The sequence below is a fragment of the Bactrocera dorsalis genome, chromosome 2 (assembly GCF_023373825.1).
Source record: "Bactrocera dorsalis isolate Fly_Bdor chromosome 2, ASM2337382v1, whole genome shotgun sequence".
NCBI classification, from domain to species: Eukaryota; Metazoa; Arthropoda; class Insecta; order Diptera; family Tephritidae; genus Bactrocera; species Bactrocera dorsalis.
Genome location: NC_064304.1, coordinates 10,210,047 through 10,234,896, shown reverse-complemented (window position 1 = coordinate 10,234,896; position 24,850 = coordinate 10,210,047). Strand labels below are relative to the sequence as shown.

General features: G+C 33.2%; 1 protein-coding gene across 5 annotated transcripts in view; it reads right to left on the bottom strand.

Annotated features, from left to right (window-relative positions):
• Window positions 1-24,850, bottom strand: part of LOC105223645 (elongation of very long chain fatty acids protein) — a 44,379-nt gene that overhangs the window by 4,701 nt on the left and 14,828 nt on the right. For 2 of the 5 annotated variants that reach the window (XM_049449401.1, XM_049449405.1), the window contains exons 2-7: window positions 4,985-5,124; window positions 2,019-2,209; window positions 1,850-1,930; window positions 889-1,051; window positions 618-754; window positions 255-548 (exon numbers count right to left, since the gene is read on the bottom strand). In XM_049449401.1, coding sequence (XP_049305358.1) covers window positions 255-548; window positions 618-754; window positions 889-1,051; window positions 1,850-1,930; window positions 2,019-2,209; window positions 4,985-5,045 — 927 coding nt within the window. In that variant the 5' untranslated portion in view covers window positions 5,046-5,124. Of the gene's footprint in view, window positions 1-254; window positions 549-617; window positions 755-888; window positions 1,052-1,849; window positions 1,931-2,018; window positions 2,210-4,984; window positions 5,125-18,307; window positions 18,626-21,385; window positions 21,493-24,850 lie in introns of those variants that run through there. The other 3 variants (XM_049449404.1, XM_049449403.1, XM_049449402.1) reach the window with 3 other exon arrangements.

Genomic DNA, 24,850 nt, shown 5'->3' with positions numbered 1-24,850 from the left:
AAAATATTGTTTTTTTACTAAATATTGCACGATTTTTGAATTTTTAATGACAAAAACAGCTGTTTTAGACTCGATTAGTGAATAAATTACATGTATGTAAGCTAATCACTTAAAATTTTTGATCGGAGCGTGATATAACACGATGCTATATTACTACAGCAACAACAAGCGTCGCATAAAACTTATTTCAAATCTTCTAAGTGTAAATTACTGAAACATAACCACAAAAAGCGAGAAGAAATACAAGTACTCACCATGCAAGCACCCTTGTTGTTGTTGGACGCTACCAAATGATTGGACAAATCACCATTACTGACAGGTATGCATTTGCCATTCGACGCAGGTAATTTGGTATAACCATTTGTGTTGTTGGCTTTCACCGCCGCGCTACGGGCGCGTGCATTTGTGTACTTGGCTTTATAAAAGTCAGAGAATAGAAACAGGAACATAATGCCATGCAGACCAATCCAAACCATAAAGCCTTTGGGATAATCGCACTCTCTGAACAGCAACTGGAACTGATGGGTGAAAATGGCGACAAATTGTACCTAAAAGCAAACACGTGATTAATTAAAAATGCAACAACATGGTATTTTTGTGAAAACTGTTGTGCTTACCATTTGGAAGGTGGTTAGGTATTTCTTCCACCAGATGAACTTCTGGTATTTGGGACCCATTGCGGCGATCATATAGTAGAAGTACATAACAATGTGCACGAAGGTGTTGAGCAGCGCGAAGAATGTGCTGTGACCGCCTACAGTCGGGGAAGAGATATATTAGTAATTTATGGTTGTTGCTGTTGTTAAAAATTATTAAATTTCGCAATACGTAAATAAAAGCGTTTCGTTTAAAGCGCGCGCTGCTAGCAATTAAAAGCCGATTTTTTACCTGGCGTGAATTTCATGCCCATCCATACGGAGAAGGGCATGCAGCCATGATGGATGACATGCAACGTTGATACATGTTCATTTTTCTTGCGCAATATGAAGAATAGCGTATCAAAGAACTCTGTGAATTTTGAAATGTAATACCACCAACAAGTACGTGCCATCTGCGAGTGAAAATGAATAAATTCAAAAATCAAAATAAATTCGATCAATTAGATTTATGTATGTACGTAAATGTATGTATTAAATGCAGCGGTAAATGTATGTTTATATGTATGAAGCTCATTTATGAATAGCATCAAAGTTTACAATAATAAAACAATTTTAGATATAAAAAATATAGAAAATACTTTCACCTTTATCTAGCTGTCATATGTGTGAACATGTGTTTGTGTGTGTTTTTAAACCCTGAACCTAATATTTTAAGTTTGGTACGAAGTTTGTAAAACACATATGTATGTAAGTACATTTAGTATGTATGTAAAGTATCAGCGTGACAAAGTTTCTCGATACGAGAACTAGTCCTGCAATTTTTGAGATTTTGATCTGAAATTTTGCACAAGTTCTTTTCTCCCTAAGAAGCTACTCATTTGTCGAAATCATTGATGTCGGACCATAATAGGATATAGCTGCCATACAACCTGACCGATCAAAAACAAGTCTTCGTATGGAAAACTCTTTTATTTGGCAAAATATCTTTCCGTAATTTGACATAGATTATTATCTAAGGGAACGCTGCTATTTTCGAGCGAATTGTTTTGATCGAACGACTATAGCACATAGCTGCCATACAAACTTGCCGATCAAAATCAAGTCCTTGTATCGAAAACTTTTTTATTTGTGAATGGTTTATAGCTTCGATGCAGCCAAAGTAAGCATTTAAAATTTTTTTTTTGTAAAGCACACATACACACACTACTATGCCATTCGTACATATTATGTAATCAAAAAAGCACACTTACGCGCAATGCCAATGGATTGTTGGAGTAATCGACGGGCTGACATTTGAAACTGTAGTTACCCCACCAGCCGCTTCTTAAGTACTGCAAAGCAAGAATATAAAATTAGATTAGGCTTTTTATTTGCAGCGTCATATGTATGTGATTTGGAAGAATAAAATTGAAAACTCACCTCATAGAAAATCCACGCGCTGAACATTGTCTGGAATAGATTATAGTAGACGAGTATTTTGCGCAGATCCAATGCTTTTCGCTTCGCCATCAGGCGCGGCGCAAGCGATTTGCTGAAGTAGGCATAGAATACGCAGACCAGTAAGGTGGGGAAGGGCGATGACATCATGGGCCAGTCTTTGACACGTGGATCTGTAAAAACGTTTAAAATATGAAAAACCGGCATTGAGTCATTTAAATAATCATTACTAATAAATTGCTATAAAATTTAAATGTGAAAAATATTGTAAATGACCGGATTTACTACTTATATAATACGAAACAAAAGCGATTCTGTCACGTGGCAATATGGCGAAAAAACAATGGAATTGTATTCGATTCAACAAAAAAATTAGAAGCGTGAAGTGTGGCGAATCGATCAAACAGCTGGCATAAATTAAATGGACTTGTGATGTTATATTTAAGCTAAGTTAGAAAAGCATGCGGTTATTTGATTTAAATGAATTAATAATAAGCAAAGGGATAATTTGGTTTTTCTTTCCTACGAATGCAAGTTTCCTGGCAATAAAACAGGGCTCAATGGGAGAGTACAGTAGGGACGGAGCAGATATGGTGGACACCAAAGCATATATTTCTTGATTGATTCGCAAGAAGAAGTAAAGCTATCGGAGTAATGACGTTACGTTTTGACATAGGAGCACTACTTTTATTATAAACAGTAACTTAAAATATTCTTCTCGACCAAAAAATGGAATTAAATCGCGAACATTTTTGTTTAATTATTTTTTACAACTTTGGACGTGAATTATCATAGCGACAGAGCATGAATGAACAATCCGGGTCGTAGATCATTCCAAGAAGAATTTCGTGCAGGTCGTCCAAAATCAGTTGTTTTTCCGTGTGCAACTATTGATGCTGTGCTATCTTGAGTTGAGATTGAGACAACTATAAGCATTAGATATCAGTCAATATTGCATGATCACTTGATTGAAAAAAAAAATGTTCACGTTGGATTTCACACAATTTCGCAATCGCTCAAAAACTCGTGTCGATTGGTCGAGAGAAATGTTAAAAAATACGATAGATGTGCTTCGAAACACGTCTTTGACATCGTGACTGGTAATAAATATTGAATAAACATATTAAATGAACACATAACATATTGAGACGTTAAAAACTAGTGGATTTAAGCGAATGAGCCCGAAAACAAGCAGTAGTCGACTATATTGCTCTTTCCAGTTGGGCTGAATTCAACAAAAGTTGTTCGCGCACGTAGCATCTCCCAGCAAATGGTTGCCTGTTTTTTGGAAAAACTTGACATGTAGCAATGAAACCACTAGAACAATGCAGAACTGCAGTGACATCAAGCGCAAAAGTTCCCGAACCCTCCCTCATCTGTCGAATCCTTACCAGGAAAAAAGTTCAACTAAAAATTAAAGCTAAAAACCTCCATTTCAACGCGGACTCCTCACATACGCGTTATCACGTTATCAGTGATGACAACATTAATTATATATCCAGGCTAGAGCTAAGGCTAATTTAACCATGTAGTTTGTAAAAAAGGCAACGACGGTACCCTATAAAACTTGGGTTTATACATATAACCGATCAGATCGATCTGAAATTTTACAGACTTCCTTTTTCTATATGAAGTTGTTCTTTTGTCGGAACCACCGATATCGGATCACTATAATATATAGTTGGCTACAATTCCACTGATCAAAAGCAAGACAAAGATTTTTATAAGATCATTTTAGATTATAGATCATCTTAATTCGATTTGAATGTTTTCCGTTTGAAGACAACCGTTGGCCTGTTACAACTTTAAATTTCTTTATAACCGGTTTTTCAATAGGGATGCTACAAAACTAGACCGAAAGAGACAAACGACGCCATATTGCAGCTCTTTTGACATTTATTTTCAGTAAGGTTTGTCATTACGTCTTCCTGCCAAATCAACAATTGAGCGTCTAGTCGAAAAATTTTAGTCTACAGGCACAGTACAAATTGTTCCCGTGCCAGTGAGACAAAGAAATGTCGATAATAAAGCTAGCGCATCTATTAAGGAAGATCCAAATCAGCTTCTCACACATCGTTCTCAAACGTTGGGCATCTCTGTGAAGGCGTTGTGGCGAATTTTGTGAAAAGATCTTGGCCTACATCTGTACAAGATCAAATTGACGCAAGAACTGAAGCCGTTTGACCACCTGAATCGTGAATATTCGTGAGTTGCGCTGAGTCGGATTTTCATCGAAAAATCATCTTCAGCGATGAGGCTCATTTGTGGCTGATTGGCTTTGTCAATAAGCAAAATATGCGTTATTGGTCGGGCAGCAATCCACACTAGCTCCCTAAGTCACCATTGGATCGCGAAAAAATTACGGTTTGGTGCGGTTTATGGGCCGGCGGTGTCATTCGGCACGTTGCTGTGAACGGGAGTCGCACCGCTCAATTATAACCGAATATTTTTGGACCGACTGGGAAAATATGTGGTTCCAACATGACGGTGCCACAAGCCGCACAGCGAATGCCACAATCGATTCATTGAAAGCAAGTTTGGTGAATGTGTTATCTCACTAAATGGCCCAGTCAATTGGCCGCCTCGGTCGTGTGATTTGACGCCGTTAGACTATTTCCTGTGGGTCTATGTCAAATCTGTGGTCTATGCCAACAAGTCAGCGACGGATTAGTGAATTTCATACGAATTTCGAACGTGAAATTACGGCAGCCATGGAAAAGAAATCCAGTTCTATACATAATGGCATCGAATGTATTTACTTTCACAGGAATTAAAAATTTCATTGATATCTCTTACCTAATTGAATGATATTGAATTAAAATTTTATAGATTTAGGTTTGGGTTATAGAACAAAAAAAAAAAAATAATAATAATTGATAATCAGATTGTTTCCGTTAAGTTTAAACGGTAAGTAGAACTATGTATGTTTTTTTGCGATTACCACTCACCACTTCGATTGTCCATGAGATCTCTGTACCAGTCGTAAACTTCATGTAGTATAACAGCCATTTTGATGTGCGCTTTGTTTTTGTTTTGGTTTTTATTTGTAGATTTTTATAGCTTTTAGTATTTATTGCTCAGTTGCCAACTGAAAAGAAATAAAAAATAAGGTTTTTTTTTATTAAAATCCATATTTATTCTTAGCGGCTGAGTGCCGATAATCAAAAAGATGTAAAAATACGATTTCGAAGGGATGTGAGTGGAAGTAAAAATAGTAAACCCTGCACGGCAACAATCTCTTTTAACGGCACATTTAGGAAAATCCCCAGTGCAACAAAGTGCAACGCCGTAAACGATAAGGACGAGAACAAACGAGCGTGTGCAAAAACCCCGAACAACAACAACAACGATAAGTAGATGAGGCACAAGATTCTTTAATGCCAACGACGTGAGGATTTTAAAAAAATATTCCACGGCAGTGTTGCAGTGACGTTTCCCTATCGGTTGCCGCCGCTGCACACACACTCACCCACGTACATACATATACAGGGAAAAGATTACAGTTAATTGTGCACGATTATTGCCATTGTTGCCGCTGTTATGGCTAAGCGGCGATAAATTTAAACTGGTTTAATCGCATTATGCAGCGGAGGCTCACTGATTGACTGCTTAAGCGTACGTGAATGCACAATATTTCCCTGCGCTCATTTCCATCGCTGTTGTATTTGTTGTTGTTGTTGCATTGTTTTAGTGTTTTTTGATTTGCAATCACTTCGACGGAAATTTCTGCCTAAGCACACATTACCGGCAGCTCATTGCGGAATATTACAGCAGTAGAGCAACAGCAACAACAACAGAAGCACCAACAACAAAAACAACAAACAAGCTTGTATTAATTTGTTGATTGAAAGGCGGGTACGAAGCACCGTAGCATCACTAATCAGCGCGATAATAACGGGAGCAGGAAAAAAATGTGTTTTTGTTGTTGTTGTTATCTGGTTTATGTTTTTTGTTCTGATATAAAATTAGTGTCATTAATTACAAGTAACTTTGTAGTGCATTAATTTCGCGTTACGCTCGGTTATTACAATTCAAAGCACACGTACAATCCACACATACATATACACATATTAGTATGTGCATATGTATATAAATATATACATACATATTATATGTAAATACATAAATATACAATAACTGGCAGGTAATCAAAACGTTACGCTTGCAATTACAACAACGATTTGGCAATTAATTTGACATTGAGTCAGCTGAGACGTCAACAGTTGTAACGGCGCACAGACAGACACACAGCCAGACGGGTAGGCGCAGCTACATACATACATATGAACACATAAAATGACGGGCGCGCTAAGTAACTGACATTCTCGAGCTTTCAAAAGTGAATGTGCGTAAATGTAAATATGTTTAGCCAAAGTGCGTGAAACAGGATGTTGGCAATGCAAAAATTTCCATTAAATTCTGTACTTTTTTTATTCACCCAACATATTTATTAAACCTTCACGAAAGTAGTTGTGTAAGAACACAAATAAAACTAAAAAATAACCTATAAATTAAATTTTATTATATATGGATGAAGCTAGATAAATGTTGCTGACATATTGTTTAGCAACATCAATAAGCTGCAATGTTTACGAATGCCAAAAATGTAAGAAAATAACTATAAATAAAATTTGATATATTGATGAAACTAGAAAAATGTTGCTGAAACATTGCTTAGCAACATCAATAAGCTGCAATGTTTACGAGTGCCAAGCAATGTAAGAAAGTAACTGATAATTAAATTGTTTATATTCATGAAACTAAACACATGTTGCTGAAACATTATTTAGCAACATCATTAAGCTACAACGTTTACAAGTGCAAAAAAATCAAAGATGAAGTAACTATTAATTACATTTTTTATATTAATGAAGTTAGACACATGTTGCTGAAACATAGTTTAGCAACATCAGTAAGCTAGCTGAAATGTTTACAAATGCAAATAAATAAAAAATAATAATAATAAACCATAAATTGATTTTTATATATTCATTTAGCTAGGCACATGTTGCTGAAACATTGTTAGCTGCAATGTTTTCGAATGCAAATAAATTTCAAAAGTTTACTATAAACTACGTTTTATATACATATTCTTGAAGTTAGATGCATGTTGCTGAACCATTATTTAGATACATTCTTTAGCAACATCAATGAGTTGCAATGTTTAAAAATGCAAATAAATTTCAAAAAGTAACCATAAATAATTGTTTTATATTTTTGCAGCTAGACACATGTTGCTGAAACATTGTTTAGCAACATTATTAAGTTTCAAGGATTGCGAACGCACATAAATTAAAAAACACTTATCTAAAAATTAAGTTTGATAAAGTCAAGAACCTAAACAAATGTTGCTGAAACATAGTTTAGTGATATTAATAAGCTGCAAGGTCAACGCTACTATTTAACCGATTCATATTTTCAAATTTCAGCAACCCTTTTATTTTTATTAATTAAAATACAAAAATTCAAAATTATTTAAAAAACTTAATTTTTTTATGTTTAATTTAATAATTTAATTATTTTTTTTTCATAATTTTTATTTAATTAAAATTCAGAAAATTATTTAAAAAATTTAATTTTTAGTTTAATTAATTTTTTTTATTAAAATAGTTGGGTTTACTTCATTATTATATAATAAAAAAGTAATAAGTAAATATGAAAAGAAAATATTTTCGTTCATAGTCAGCCTAAATGTAGGCAACATATGTATTTATGATCAATATCATTCATTGGCAAATATAATAATATAAGAAACTTTTCTTATGTGATGTGAAAACGCGGGCAGTCAGATCCGATTGCTTTGAGGTAGTTATATAATATGAATGGTGACAAACTTGATGTCGTCGATTAATCAGGTTATTTTAAAATGTTGCTAACACAGCTTATGGAACACAAAAATTGCTTGGATTATCAAACTCTAATGTGTAAGTTGCCTGAGAAACTATGAAAAGACGGCAATTTAAAAGGTACATATATAATATAATGCAATGTTTTGAGGTTAGAATATCAAATTTCGACAGCACGAATGTGAGTTGGAAGTAAAAAAAAGCAACAAACGGCTTGATCGTTAAAAAACTAAAATCTAGAAAGAGCAATCACTTACGCTTTATCTAATTTATTAAAAATAATTAATTATTAATCATTTACAAATATACTTATGTATATATATATATATTTTTAATTTTTAAAATTTTATGTCGGAAGAACGACTGACGCGCTTATAATCGCGTAAAAGGTGTCTCCGCCAATAAAGAAGAAGAAGATATTGTTTTTAATTTTCAGAGCCTTGCGTTATGGGTTAAGGCGTAGTTCATCAAAGGGCAAAATGACTATATAGTACACATCGGAGTGGCGTTCGTTGACACTGGCATTTTTGCATCCACTCCTACTCATAAATATATAAATCGAGCAGTGAATGAGTGATTGATAGTTTTTCCATTGGTATTTTGCATTTCAATACGAGTAGACACACAAGTGCACGTGATTTGTTTTAGTCATTTTTTTTTGTTGTTTTTTTTTTTGCAAATGGCATTTATATATATTTACATACTACAATGTATGTATGTATGTATGTCGGCATGTTTAGGTAGCTGCAGTCGGTAGTAGTTGGCGAGTAAATGACATGCATATGTATATTTATTTTAAATATATGCATATGTTGCAATTGCCTGCGGTTTTTCTGTGTAATATTATGGGGTGTTTTACCTATTTGCATAAACAGTAGCATAAATACATTTTGTCTATTTCACACAAATTATGCAAACTCTTGCCGTTTTGCAAGTTTGATGGAAATAATGCCATATTCAATACTTCAGAGGAACAACACGATATAATTCATTCATAAACTCGAGTTTAAGGTTTAAGGTGTTTATGAATAACTGGTGTTTGCGACAATTCGTTGAACACAGGATAGTTTTTATTTTTCCGATTTATGGTTAACTGTCAAAACAAGTAATTTCTCCAATATTTTGCTGCGATACAGAGCTGTATTTAGAAAATCGACAAAAAAGTGGTGTGTAAGGTGAGTTAAATTTACATTTTTGACTAAAATTATACCTAATGACATCAAATATTTCGAGCTTAAGTCTTTGCTTTGCCTTTTGTGTTTTCAACTATAAATTTTTGAGGCCACAAAGCCAATGAAAGTGTTATTCATTAATAAGTTTATATAGTACTGTATTCAACTATCGTTGAAATTTCTTAAAAAAAACTCTCTATCCATTATATTTTTGTTTTCAAATATTACCAACCTTGGTCTAATAGTAAACCTAGTAAACTTTTCCGACAAACGGCACAACTCAATTTATTGCTGGGTTGTTGCCGTTTGTGGTTAACGTTATAGTTGAAGTATGCACGTTTTGAATATTGAATGGGAGCTGATAAGACTTTATTTATTAAGAATTATGGAGACCTATTGGACAAGTCAATGTTTGTGTAACTCTACAATTAGTCATGCTGACTATGTGAAAAGCAAGCTATTCGTATTAAATTTAAATAATAACGACACAATTTTCAGTGAAATGCTTAAAATAAATTTGAACAATGAGTTAAATTTGCTATTTTGCCGTTGACTACAAACCCACGACTAGAATTTTGTAACCTAAACAAAGTTTCCTTGAAATTTAATATATCCAATGGAACGCATTTGAAGTAATGCAACATTGTACGAAGATGTTTGCTTTATCGAAGACGACAGCACTTGAGTGACGTGAAGAAATTTAATTACTACCGATAATTATTTATATGTAAACAAAAACTGAAGTATAAAATAGATACTTAAAAGTGTTTTTTGGGAGAATAGGTTAAATTGAGTGATAAGCACATTTGTATGTATAAATGTGTATACCACTGTGGGCAAAAAATAGTAAGACTTTATAACTTAAATTTCAGGCGATCAACCATAAGCCGAAATATTTGTTTTTGATTGGTACATATTGTTCAAAGAGGATCGAGAATGTGTTGACGACAAACCACGTCCAGGAAGGCCATCGACAGCAACTGATGATCAACACGTCAATAAAATAAAGGAATTGGTGCTTGAGAATCGATAATTAATAGTCAGAGATCTTACTGGTATCTTTGAATATCAGAAGGATCAGTGAAGACCATTTTAAAAGATAATTTGAGCCTAAGAGAGGTGAAAGCACGATTGGTTCCAAAATCACTAAATTTTTTCGAAAAACAGCGTCGCGTTGACGGATGTAAAACAAAGATTTCCGTATACCAGGATGTTATGAAACGTATTATTACTGGCGATAAGCCTTGGATCTATGCTTACGACACCGAAACAGACGATCAGTCGACCGAACATCGTGGAAGCCGAAAAAGCAAGTTAAAGCGATCAAAAATCAAGGTTATATTGAAAATTTTCTTCGATTATCGAGTTCTGGTGCACTCCGAATTCTTTCCGACTGGCCAAACTGCCAACTGGGATACTATTCTGGTGTTATGTGTCGTTTGCTATTCGTAAAAAGATGCCAGAATTATGTACCGACAACTCTTGGTTTTTGCACCACGATAATGCACCGTCGCATACTGCATTGATTCTTCGTCAGTTTTTCGCCAAATTTTCAACCAATATCGTATCGCAACCTCCATATTCGCCTGATTTAGCTCCGTGTGACTTCTGGCTATTCAGCGAACTCAAAGGACCGCTTTGTGCAAATTTTTTGGAGTCGATTGAAGACATTAAACGTGAATCGCTACGCGCATTGAAGGCAATTCATGAAATTGACTTTGACAACTGTTTCGAGGATTGGAAAAAACGTTGGAACAAAAGTGTTGTGGCCAAGGGAAATCACTTTGAGGGGGTCGACATAGATTAGGAATTTTAAAATTATGACTAAAGTCTTACTACTGTTTACTCACAGTGGTATAATAAGTAATAAAGAAATGCTTCAAAACACAGTAACTAATTAAACTGTTACGTAATGAAAGTAATGAAATCGTGTACAGAAATTATGTAATTAAAACATATTACGCGAAAAAACTAAAAATATAACTTAAGAAGCAAGGAAAAACGTTAACTCCGTACCGCAGCTATAACACCCTTCACAGGCCAAATGCATGCAATATTTCCTATAATGAAAACAAAAACGGAGCCCTACCGATACTAACTACAAACATATGTATAATACATGGACTCATATACTATTTTAAGCAAAAGCTTTCCATAGAATATATTATAAATGAAAATAGCAAAATATAATTGTTGTTGTAATGCATGTCATGGAATGTTAAGTGTTTCGGTTTTCGCATTTATTTACATTAATTGCCTTTTTCGCAAAAATACAAATAAGTGAAAGAGTAAAAATTCCATTCATGGAAAAAATGCGATTGAAACGGTAAATACGAATATAAAAAACACGAACATTTCTATGCATATTTATAGAGCTGTTGTTGTGTTGCTTTGTGGCGCTCCAAATAGAACATTGCATTGATTTGACATGCCATCATAAGCAAACAGCCGCATACACACACACACACGCACACACCTTGAGAATTGCGCAAACATTAATTTTCATTTAAACGATTAAATATGTATTTAATTTGAATTTCGTGGTTTCGCTTTGTGCTATTTTTCCGCCTGTGCTTGTTTGTTATTTGTTATTTGGTGTTTTTGTTTTTTTTATGCACTGACTTTTGTGACTCTTGGCGGTGTTCTAATTACTAACAACCGTGAAATTTGTCACTGCTTATTGGCGTCAAAGTTGTCTTAATTCCTATTCAACGTTTTTTTTTGCATAAATTTTTGTTGTTTTTTTCTCTTTGCATGTTTGTTTGTTTTGTTTTCGCTTTTTGCATGTTTTGTTGTTTTTTGCCTTTAACGACGCAATTGCATTGAGTTTAGCGCGCAACATGAAGCGCGTGTGCAAAGTTCGAAGCGAGCAGAAGCATTAATTTGGCGGCAATCAAAGGGGCGTTTTAATTTCGAATGATTTGACGCTTCATAGACTTTTTATAGCTAAACAATGCAGGGAATCGTACTTAAGTTTGTTTTTACTATAGCTATTGATGGAATTTTTTCGACTGTTGCTTGGTAGGAATATTTCCAGTGATTCGAAATTTTTATGTATTTTCCCTTTATACGGGTTTAAAACAACTTAGAGGACTTTAAACAGAGTTGTAATAAAAAAAATAAGGCGTAGATGTCACGAATATCTGGCAAAATTGTAAATGAATGGCAATGATTAGGCGTTTACGGCTATTCTGTTAAGTCGTTGCTCTTTTGTGAAAAAATTATAACTCAGAATGTGTGAAAGAATCGAAATTATTATCAAAAATCATATAATTTCGATCAGTACCTGGAAAGTATATCTATGAAGGTCGTTCGGGAAAAACGCGTTTAAAGTTTTGGAAGCCGATCACAGTAAGTTAAAAAACTGTTATGAATATGTTCTTATATCCGAGACTATTTGCTGGATCAACCTCAAGTTTTCGGAGAATATTGACAAATATACAAATCAATATTCGATATATGTATGTATGTACATAAGTTTATATAACGCTTTAAGTGTAAATAAGGTTTGTGACTTAGCTAAAATAAAGCTATTTGATAAACCTCAAGTTTTCAGAGAATATTTGCAAATATACAAATGTACATAGATTCGATACACATACATATATCGAAATTCGATTTTTTGAGATTCACAAGTTGATATAACCCTTTTGGTTTGCGACTTAGCTAAAATAGTAAGAGCTAAAGCGCCTAATTGCATGCAACACTATTTAATGCACTACTTTTATATTATTTTTATTGTAAGAGTTTAAATTAAAAATTGTAATAATAAAAAAAAAATATGTCTACTAAATAACGGAATAAACGAATAGCACTTTTATGCATCAATGCTGGCCAAAGAAAGAATTTAGATTTGTAATATATTTTTGTAAAGTTCAGCTCTTCTAGGAAAGTTTTTCGACAGCCGAATAGTTTTCTCTCGTTAAAAAATCGTTTGATGGATTTCATAGGCCTTTTGAAAAGGTTTTAAATCTTGTAAAATAACCTATCTATCGATAAAAACCAAAATGCATTATTACAAATAGAAAGAGACGCTAAGAAAAATAACTAAAAAGTCCATAAAAGCACGCTGTATATATGTATCACTTATCTAAGTGTAAATAAAAGAAAATATTTCAAAATTAGAATGAAATCTGACGAATTTCCATTCAATTTGCACAAGCTGTAATTAACTCGAGCAAATCGTTTAATAACTGTACACATGCATACATACATATGTACATATGTATTTATGTGTGTGCGCAGCTAAACAGATACGGAAGATCATAAATACGACAAATGTGATCGCAAACAAACAACAGCAACAAGCAGTCCAATAAAAATGTTGTCAAACAGCAGCAACAGCGAATTAATTACGCGAAGTGCAATTATCGTTGGCTGCAATTTACAACCTTCAACAAGTTATGCAGTGCACCGTTATATAAACGAGTCAATGGGCACAACAACAATAACAGCTTGGCAAATGCAGAATTTAATAGCAAGTTGGAATAAAAAAAATTTATAAAAGCAACAACAAAATATATTTAAAACAACAACAAAAATTAAAAGAAAAAATAAAACAAAAACAACAACAAAAATTTAAAAAAATAAAACAAAATCAACTAAAATATTAAAAAAACTACGACAAAAAATATTTAAAAAACAACAAAAAATATTAAAAATGCAATAAGAAAACCAACAAAAAATATTTAGAAAACAACAACAAAAATAAAAATAAAATATTTAAGAAAAAATAAAATAAAATAAAAATATTTAAGTAAAAATAAAATAAAATCAACTCAAATATTAAAAATGCAATAAGCAAACCAACAAAAAATATTAAAAAAAACAAAAAAAATAAAACTAAAAAAACATATTTAAGAGAAAAAAAACCAACTAAAATATTAAAAAACAACAACAGCAATAAAATCAACAAAAATAAAAAACCACAATAATATTAAAGAAACCAAAAATAAAAACAACAAAATAATGCAAAAAAGATATAAACAAAGTCTGCTTTGAAGCAAGTTGCAATAAGCTAGTGTTTGTATATACATACATATGTACAAAAACATATACATATATATGTGTGTGTTAGTGTGCAACATGACCATATGTATATACAAATGTATGTATGCATAACTGCAAAAAATTCGACATGCATTCCGCACGTTGCGCTAAGGAAGGTCACGGTTTCCTCTAAACTGCCGCAGATTTGGACTTCAGCTCATTGTTGTTGCTGTAGTTGTTCGTTGCAATTACAACTGACACAGCAAGTTTTACCGTTGTCGCTATGTGTGCACCTTGCAATTTTTTGAATGTCATGAACGAAACAAAATAAAAATAAAAAAATATATAAATAAATAAAAAGTGACTAACTCTGTTTTTTGTTTTTGTTGTTGTTAGCAAGCAACTGCTGCAAATTCTTGCAGCGCGAGTTACAATCTTTCAGCTATTGCAACGTCAAGCGGCCGATTAGCAGGTCAGTAGCACTGGTCGTTGGCCTCGCCATTGCAATTAGACACCAGTGTACAACAACAACAAAAATAACTTGACTTGAGTGGGAAGCTTATGAATGGGTTAAGCGGCATAAAAGAAGCAGCAAACGAACTCAAAAATATTGATCACATGAGTTCATCAGCAGTTGGAGGAGAGTTGAGAGAAGAAAAAAATAAAATTAAAATTAACAAAAACAAATTTAAAAATAATATATAAAAAAAAGTCACAAAAAAAATAAATAAAAAAAATTTCAAAATATTAAAAAATCACAAAACGGAAAGTGAGAAGCCAAAAACAAACCGATGATAATTTATATAGCCTCCGCAGTGTGGGCGTTTAGCGTTATTTCTTTACTTGTTGGCGCAAATCAATTTGGCCTACACTCGTTGTGACTCGCTGACGCCGCTTAAAGTTCATCAAAACACGCCAAAAAGCGGCAGCAAAACGTAAGAAAAAAGCATAAATGCGCAAGTAAATAGCATAAGGTAAAGGCGAATGCGCCAACAAAAGCGCTTTGTCAAGGTAAACAAGCAGCAGGCGCTCATCCGCCAACTGTCGGTCGGCATGTGCGCGCGGCGGATGCGCACAAGCGCGCATGACAGCGCAGCAGGCCAGGCGGTCGCTTACATAATGACAGTGAGGAGCATGACGGACGGACGGACACTTGTGTAAATATTATTTTGCCGTTGCTGTAACTGCTGCTGCACCCTTTTTCCCGTACTGCCAGGCACTGTGTGCGTTTGACAGCGTCGCTGGCAATCAGTTGCAGTGCTTTGTTGTCCAAGTTGCAGTGACAGCGCGCGCCGATCACAGACGCAGCCAACTAACTGCAGTGCTTCCGTCTTTTTGTATGTGCTGTGTGCTATGCGCAGGGTATGAAAGTACTTGGGAAATGTAAATAATTGCGACTATGAGGTGGCATTCGATACAACTTTATATTAGACTCAGGCGAAAAAAGACGAGGAAATTAAAATTCATGCTCGGGCATTGCAGGCATTATTCGACAAATTATTATTTAATAATTTTATTTTGTGTTTTTTTTTTAAGTTGAAATTACGTAATGCACTCATACATGGTAAGAAATTAAAATAACTAAATTCAATTTTATGAAAATCTTTAACTAGATTTTGAGGGATCAACTAAATGCCTACTCTGTAGAATATCTTTCGAGTTTGTAATATTGTCATAGTCAATTCGATGCCAAAGATATATTATTGGTAGTCAAAAAATAATGACACATAATTTGTTATCAACACTAAATTTTGTTTTAACCCATTGATCGTTGGTAATTCACACTACATTTGGTCCTTATATGTAGATTAGATTGTGCGTTTAACAATGTCATAAACATTTGTAATAAAAAAACGTTTCCTTTGCGAAAAGGCCCATCATTCGATGACGCATCTAATTGTACACCTGTTAGCAAAGCAGTCAAAAGCGAAGCGCCGTTTGGCTGGATAATAAATTATTTGATAACTTTTAACAATATTAAATATTGATAAAAAAGTAGTCGAAGCCAAAGTGTGCAAACAAAAATAATTTATATTTGTAGTACACACACACATTTACATATTTTGGTATACTTTTGGACGTTTTAAGAGGCTTTAGTATTTTAATACATTATTTCTTATTTTATTTATTTTAGTTTATTTATGCATTGTACTTATTTATTTTTTCATACATTTTATATATTTTCGTAAGGCATTTGTTCATTTTATTTTTATTAAACAATTTAATAAACACTTATTATTTTTTTTTACTATTTAAACTTTTCCTAAACACAAAAAAAAATTTTAATGAACATTAAAAAAAAAGTTATTTTTTCCATTACCGTTATTTATTTAAATTTTATTTCGAAAAAAAATTAAATAAAAGATAAAACCTAAAAACATTTACCAACAAATTTTTTACATTTAATTATTATTTTTTTTTCTTTTACTATTTCAACTTTTCCAAAACACAAATAAAATTTATAAGAAAATAATAATAGATATTATTAGTATATATTTTTTTGATACCGTTATTTTTATTAGAAAAAAATTATATAACTGGTAAAAAGTGGAGAAATAAAAATAACTTGCTCGATTTATTTTTTTTGATATTTTTTTTAATTAACTGGTACAAACTAAAAACGATAATAATTTGCTGCATTAATTATTATTTTTATTTATTTCACACACGTTAAAAAAAAAAAATTATTATAATTTTTTATATTTTCTCACTATCCTTTTTTATTTTAATTTTTTTTTTTTAATTTTTATTATTTATAAAAATTTTTATATTTACCAATAAACTGGAAAATACTTAAAAACATTTGTGGCAGTAAACTTTTCAATATTTTTTCACACAAAACTACTTTTCACAATTAATTGATAAAAACAAAAAATATTAATAACAAGTTTTAATATTTTTTAGCTATCCTTTTTTATTGATATATTTTTTAGATATCATTATTTATTGATATATGTATGTATTTGTTTGATTTCTATTATTTATTTAAAAACTGCCAGTTAATTTTTCAAATTTTTTCACACAAAATTCATTTTCCGAATTAATTGATGAGAAATAATAAATACTGATTAAAATCCTTCATATTTTTTTAATTTTTTTTATAATAATTTATATGTATGAATATGCACATATTTTTTTTTTATTTAAATTATTTATTGTTTATTTCAAAACTTATATTTCCCAATTAATTGTCAAATAATAAAAAAATAATGGAATAAATTAAGGATTAATTTTTTTAGTTATTATTCATATTATTTATTTTTTTAAATATTCGTTTTTTATTAAAACATTTTAATGACACAATATTATGATTTGTGATAAAGAAAAATATTTTTAAAATCAATGCTGCTTTAGCTTTCTTTTCATGCAAACGTTCAGAAGCTGGACTAGCTTGGTATTTTTTTTTTAATAATTAATAAACCTTTTTAAAAATGAGCTTTCGCTCAAATTCATAAACATAAAAATAATAAAATTTTAAAAGAAAAAAGTCACCGAAAATTTTTTTATTTATTAAAAATGGATCAACGCGTCGTATGAGTAACTTCAGATCTGTATTGATTGATTGGCATACAAAAGAAACAAGAATGCGCAAAATATATATATATATGTATGTACATATGCATTTATAATACAATTCCCCGAAATAAGTGAAATTGTATGTACTTTGAACATGTGTTAACCTCAGTTTTAACCTTAAAACCATTTTCAAAGTCAAACAACCTGTAGTTTTTAGTATTTATATACTTCTCATGCAACTATTTTTTTTCCTTTCAGTAAATATTTTTCTTTTAGTAAAAGCGAAATCACAACTCAAGTACAATGAACACAAAGCTTTGCAAATAACACAATTATGTCACAGATTTTCAGAATCACCTCCAAATAAATAAACAAACTACTCAGTGACCATATATAAATATTTAGTAAACACAAAACAGGAGACTTCAGCGAGAAATTCCAGATATTTTCTTATTTATTCAATACCGCATCTACACACACAGCGAATCTGCAGTAAGTCACCGGGTAAAGCAACACGCACACAGATGCATCATTGAGTAAGGAAAACACGTTACGCGCGTTGTAACGTAACCAACTTCTGCACTCGTAAATATTTGTCTGCTGCTTATGATTTCAAGCGTGTCAGGTGTTTAGTGGCAGCGCCGTCGCCGCCGCCGCTTCACTGTTGCACAATAATTACGCGAGCCACGCAACGCGCTGCTATGCCACACACAACAAATAACAACAACAACACCGCATAGACACTTACGTCCCACTCCAGCAAGTCAGTTGGCACAAAATTAAACTAAACCAAACCAATCCAAATGTTGGCCGGTGACTAAACTGAACGATGAAAATCGGACTGCGGAGTGCGAAGCGCGCGCGTACAGCAAAAGTAACAACAACAAACAAAAAACCGATGACGACACTTACGACAGCAAAGATAACAAACGCGCCACTTTTCTTCGAGGTAAAGTTGGGATTTCAGCGTTATTTGGTGTTAGCGAAGACGAGGCGCGCGTCCAAAGCACAAGACGGTAACTTGCAGACTGAATTTTGTATAGACCGCGAAGCACAATAAAAGAGTAGCATGCGAAAGCGTAGTCGAAACGGTGAGTTCGATAGAGTTAGTCAAATGGCGCCGACGCTGATGCGGGTAGCAACGCTGCACGTCGTCGTTGGCGCAGTATGGGTTTGTGGAACGTGAGCTAGTGAACCAGTTAAGCGCTAAGCGGGTGTGTGGGAGCATGCGTGCGTGTGTGGCGCACGCTCTCCGCCGCTGGTCGCTCTATTAGTCAGTCAGTCACTTGTCAGATGATATGATTTAATGGGCCATATAAGGCGAAATGGAAATGGATGCTAGTGTTTGCTCTTGATCATCAGGTTGTTGCTGATACAAAAGAATGTGTCTGTAGTTGAGAGAACGCTTGCTTGTGTGTGCATTTGTAGGTAAAAACTTTGCATATCGCAGACGGTAAAAATGTTGTTATCTAATATGTGGCGGCGTTCCCAATTCCAAAGGTCATAGTTTTGATAAAAGGAGAGCACGAGAGGAGTCTAGTTGTTTGTGGTTATATTTTATGTATAAGGTCAAGGTTGAAATTGCAAAAATATATGAAAATGTAATAGAAAAGAGTAAAAAATTAATTAATTAACAATAAAAAGTATTACAAAAAAATATATACATAGTTATTAAAAATAAAAATAATAAAAAAATAAAATAAAAAAAAATTAAAAAAAAAAAAAAATAAAAAAATAATAATTAAAAAAAATAAAAATAATTATTAAAAAAAAAAATAAAAAAGTAAAAAAAAAATATTAAAACAGAAAATTAATTAACAAAAAAAACACTCAAAAATATAAAACGTATTAAACAACAAAAAATATTATATAGAAAATAGGTAAAAAAAAAGCTTAAAAATCCTAATCATAAAAAAAATTTAAAACAAAATAATAACATACAAAAAAAAATAAACCAAAATAATAATGAAAAAAGTCATTTCCAAAAAAAATATAATAATAAAAAATATTAAAATTAATAAGTATTGAAAAAAAATATATATAAACATATGTACATTACATAAAAAATGGTTATTAAAAATAAGAATAAAGAAGTATTAAGTATATTAATATAAAAATATATGAAAATGTAATAGAAAAAGTAAAAAAATAATTAACAATAAAAAGTATTCCAAAAAAAATTTAAAAAATTGTTCTTCACAAAATAATTAAAAAACAATAATAATAATAAAAAATAATTATTAAAAAATTTATAAAGAAGTAAATTAAAAAAAAATTAAAACAGAAATATACAAAAACAAAAAAAGTAATATTTTTTCTATTATTTATTACACTTACTTTTGCATTTTTTAATTATTGTTAATTTTAAAAATTTTTATAACATTTATTTCTGTTTTGTAGCCTTTTAACTATTTAATATTTGTTTAGTCTTCATAATGTTAAATATTTTTATAAAGTAATAATAAACATAATTTTAATATAATTTATTAAGTAAATGCAATTTATTATAGAAATAGTATTTTGATTTTTGTCACTTTAATCATTTAATGCAAAATATTGTTAATTTTTATATATTAAAATTTTGACATTTTATATAACTTTGGATTGTCTTCGATCAAAAATTATAACACTTTTTATTATTTTTATTAATTTACATGTTTTACAATTTTTTTTATTAATTTTTTATACACAAATTTTTGTTTGGAAAAAATATTGTACTTATTTGCAGATTTCTTCTTTAAATGCAGTATGGAAGTAGCTAGAGTCGCTGTAAACACGAAAAGCATTTTCGCACTTTTAAATAAAAAAAATGGAATTTTTTTATAGAAGAATAGCCACCTTTCTTCTTCTATCAGCAAAATGTTTTATCTTTTTTAAAGAAAATATGAAAATTGGTGTGATTTTTATATTCGTCATAATTACGATTACTGTTCCCAACGAACAGGTGTCCAGAAAATAAAATAATTTGTACAAATCCCAAAGAGGTGATTAATTACATATGCATGAGCTTTTATCCTTAAAATTGTATATTCATCATAATTACGATTATTTTATCCAATACTTTCAATTAAAACATAATTTCTTTCAAAATTTTTCAATTACACAAACCACAGGTGTCCACAAATAATATAATTTAAACAAATTTAAGAAGTGATGAATTGCTTATAAGCTTTTTAAAACAGAAAAGCGCACAATAATGTCACTCCAAAAATGTCGGGATTACAGTGAGTGATAAACATGAAGCGGAAACAAAAAAAAAATGAAACCAAACTGACTGATAAGCAGCGATAAAATTGCTGAAAGTGGCAATAACCGCAATGCCGGCCGAATTATTGATAATATGAGTCATACAAATACATATGAACATATACACACACACATTTTCGCCCACAAATCGATGCAACACATATAAGCGATGATTGCGTTGTCGCTCGCTATTAACATACTAAAGTCAAAAAATCTACATATAATATTATATGTATGTTGGTATGTATATTTATAGCAGTTCACTGATAAGTAATGACAATGCACGACGATTGTGCGAATGCCGAAGTGAGTAATGCCAAAGTGCTGTGTATGCATGTCAGTGCATGTAAATGCATGCAATTTTACCGAGATGAATGCCAGTGATGGCGGCAGTAACAACAATTTATGCGTAATAACAACAACAATATACGCATAAAAAAACAACAACTCGTAAGAAAACAACAACAGCAAATGCAATACAAGTATAGCAACAACTATAAACGCGTAACAAATACAACAACAAACGCGTAATAGTAACAACAACAACACTAGTTGATATAAATGCAATTGCCCCAAATACCAGAAATACTTGTGAAGGCGTACTGCAGCGCGTGTGCTTTGCGAAGGAATGCACCGAATAGCGACGAAATGCGACGACGAGGTCTGCGCCCGAAAGCGCCTGCAAAGAGACTGCGGCGCCGAGTGATGACCACAGTGTAAACAAAAGTCAGTTGAGATTTCATTTTGCGAATTTATGTCTGCATGTATGCATTGGCGAGTGTAAATGGCAGCGAAAGCGAACCGAGAGACGAGAAAGAAATGACAAAGCACACACAAGAAATGCTGATAGTAATCAAAAAGAATACAGATGACGCCTACTATGGTGGCACAACGGCTGGTGGCGCGAGCAATAGACAATGGCGTTGTTGGTGGTCTGCCTAGCTGGGGGCTAGCTAGCGTTCCAGTACGAACACACATCGCTGATGAACGCTAAGAATTGCTGCTGACTAATACATAAGTAACATTCGGGCGAGTCGTTCAAGACATCCATATGTCTGTGGCACAAGAGGTGTGACGAGGCGACTTGACCGCGGCGTCTTGCAACGGACAGAAAGCCACTGCGAAACTGGAGTTGATGGCAACGCTGATGTAACATTTGAGCCGTGGCCATAGCGCGGAAAGTGGCACACGCTCCAGAGCTGGTCCAAAGCGAGCTTGACGAGCGCAAAGAAAATAAATAAAAAAAAAAATAGAAAAAAAGGCAGGAATTTGGAGAGCAACAGCTGGTTTAATGAGCCAGAGGCGAGCGCAAAGCTGTCGACTATCAGTGCGGCTTTATCAGGTACATAAGACAAGCGCGCTGACCCGCTTTCGCTTTCTTTGGTGCGTGCTAGTGTTGTTGCTGTCATTATTAGCTTCAGCGTTCAGCAGCAACACCGACGAATTGAAATATTAATAAATGATATACATAAAGAAATCAAAACGACTCGAACCTTCTCAACAACCTGTTCGCTTTGGTATGCGCAGAATGAAAGACGATCAGCCGAGGTTTTGGTGGCGTGGAGTAGCGGTATTGCGCGAGCAAAATTTTTCATTGCGTAGCTTTATGGCGCGAGACTCATCGACCGATCGACCGACCGACCTGGCTTACTTAATTTGGCTGGCCAACAGACTGAGCTTGGCTACGTGCATTGTCGGTCAGTGGATATTACGAAAAGGTGCGTTACCGTTATAAGCGCTGACAGACTGTGCTTCTATATGAATTACAATAAAGCAATAAATGCAAATGAATTGCGCATGCGCGCAGGCCAAAGCCGCGCGGAGGAGCACCAAACTGTCAACTGCTGAAGCAAAGCGTCTGCAAAGGCGGAAATAGGAAGCAAAGCAAATTTGCATTTCATTGGCATTACACACGCTACATATGTAGTGGTAAACAGTATATCTGTGTGTGTGTGTGTATGGCAGAGTTGGCTGCACTTTCTAGTCTTCTGCTGCCTATATTTATTTATATATACATACATATGTATTCGTGTTTGTGTGTGTTGGCGCGCGTAAGTCAATCACCAACTCAGCGAAACGCAAAATTGTAAGTAACACCACGCGCAGAGCGAATAAAAGTGGCACAGAAATGCCGACAATAAATACGCGCAGCCAACGAACTAACGCAGCTCGCCGCAGCGCGTCAATGAGTAGACACTACAAAGCCACAAACGGCGAGCTAATAGAGAGCAAATAGCCAAAGAAATGCCAAGAAATCAAGCAATCAACGTAACAACCGAAACGAAGCTCACCCAACGGCCGGCTTTGCACGGCGAACTTACGAGCCGCAATGCCTCAGTGGCGGCTAGAGAAATGTTATGCCGCGACCACAGTAGCAACGGAGGGGCAAACGGCCGTAAGAGTGACAGCGTAAAATTGCAAGCATTACAATAAATACAATAAAAGCAATTGTGGTGGCAAAAATAGTTCCATTGGACTTTGTACTTTGCGAATATAACTGTAAACTGTATATATACATATGTATACATTACTTTAGTGGCTGCTCAATCGAACACGCTCTGCTGAATTTGCGTGCCATTGCTAAAAGATCACTGCGAATTTGTTTTTGTACAAAGTTAGATGTCAGCATCCAAGGCGGCAGATTTCCTGCATAAAAGTGGTTTGTTGAGTGTCAGTTGTCGGTTCCTGTTTAAGTGTTATGAATGCGAGCTTTTTGGATCATAACGCAAGACAAAAACTGTTTTGACTCCACATTTAGTCTCGATCGTCATAGACGCCGCAAAATTTCTACTACGCTACTACGAGTTGAGTATTGGCGTGAGGTAGGTTTTACAAATCGAGACTTAACGACAAGAAAAATTTAGACTATAAATCGCCTGCAAGTTTTCACAAGATAATCCATGAATAAATCAAAACTTTTGATTAAACTTCAAAGGCAGGAAATATCTTACGAAATCATGAAATGAGTGAAAAACTTGAGCTTTGAAGCATAGACTATTGTTTTAAACCAAAGGGTTCACCCTAAGTTATATTGAATGGAGACGGAATAGCAATTTACTTCGCATAACTCAAGAAATAATGAAGAAGTCGATATGTAACAATGGATGAAACATGGCTCCGTCATTTCACTCCAAAGTCCAAACGACAGTCATCCCAGTGGACTGAGCTCCAAAGCGTGGAAAAAGCAACGATCGGCTGGCATCGTTATGGCGTCTGTATTTTAGGTTGAGCATGGAGTAATTTTTATTGACTAACTTGAAAAAAGAAGGACCACCAACAGCGACTATTACACCGACAGTGAAAAAGACGAAAAAAATCCATGAATTGGGTTTCAACTTGCATCCGCACCCACTGTATTCTCCATATCTGGTCCTCAAAGACTATTTCCCGTTCACAGATCTTGGTCGCTGTGAAGAAATTTTCGTTGAATATAAAGGTGATCGCCGATCGTACATTAAGAAAGGGATTTCGCTCAGTTCTAAAATAACATATGATTTCAATTCTCAGCACTTATAATAATCATAACCGTTTATGAAAGACCCACAATGGAAAAAGGGATTCATAAGTTGAACATGGCTGCCTGAATACTTCTAAGTTTCTTATAACGTAAACATATTTGTTGGACTATGGCCTGCACTAATTACCACATACATATGCATGTACAAATTTACAATAGATATATGTATTTGTGTAAACTCCTTGCTGAAATTTATAGCATATTCTTGGAAAGCAAATATGTAAGAAATTTGACACCTCTTTGTTACTAGCCTCAATGACTTTAAGCAAAAAAAATCAAATCAAAAAAATACTTTTCTTTTAACTAGAAAGAAAAGTGAATCATTACACAACAGCAAACAATTTTTACCATTTTTTATATTAAAAAAGTATATATTTCTGGAAAGCTCTGTACTTAATTATATAATATACAGTTGAACTTCCCTACATAAATGGAACAAAAAAAAACCTTCGAATTAAAAAGACTTTGAGTTATAGAAGGAAATTTATGTAAAATTTGACTTCTGTTGCCAATTCAAGAGATTCGAAT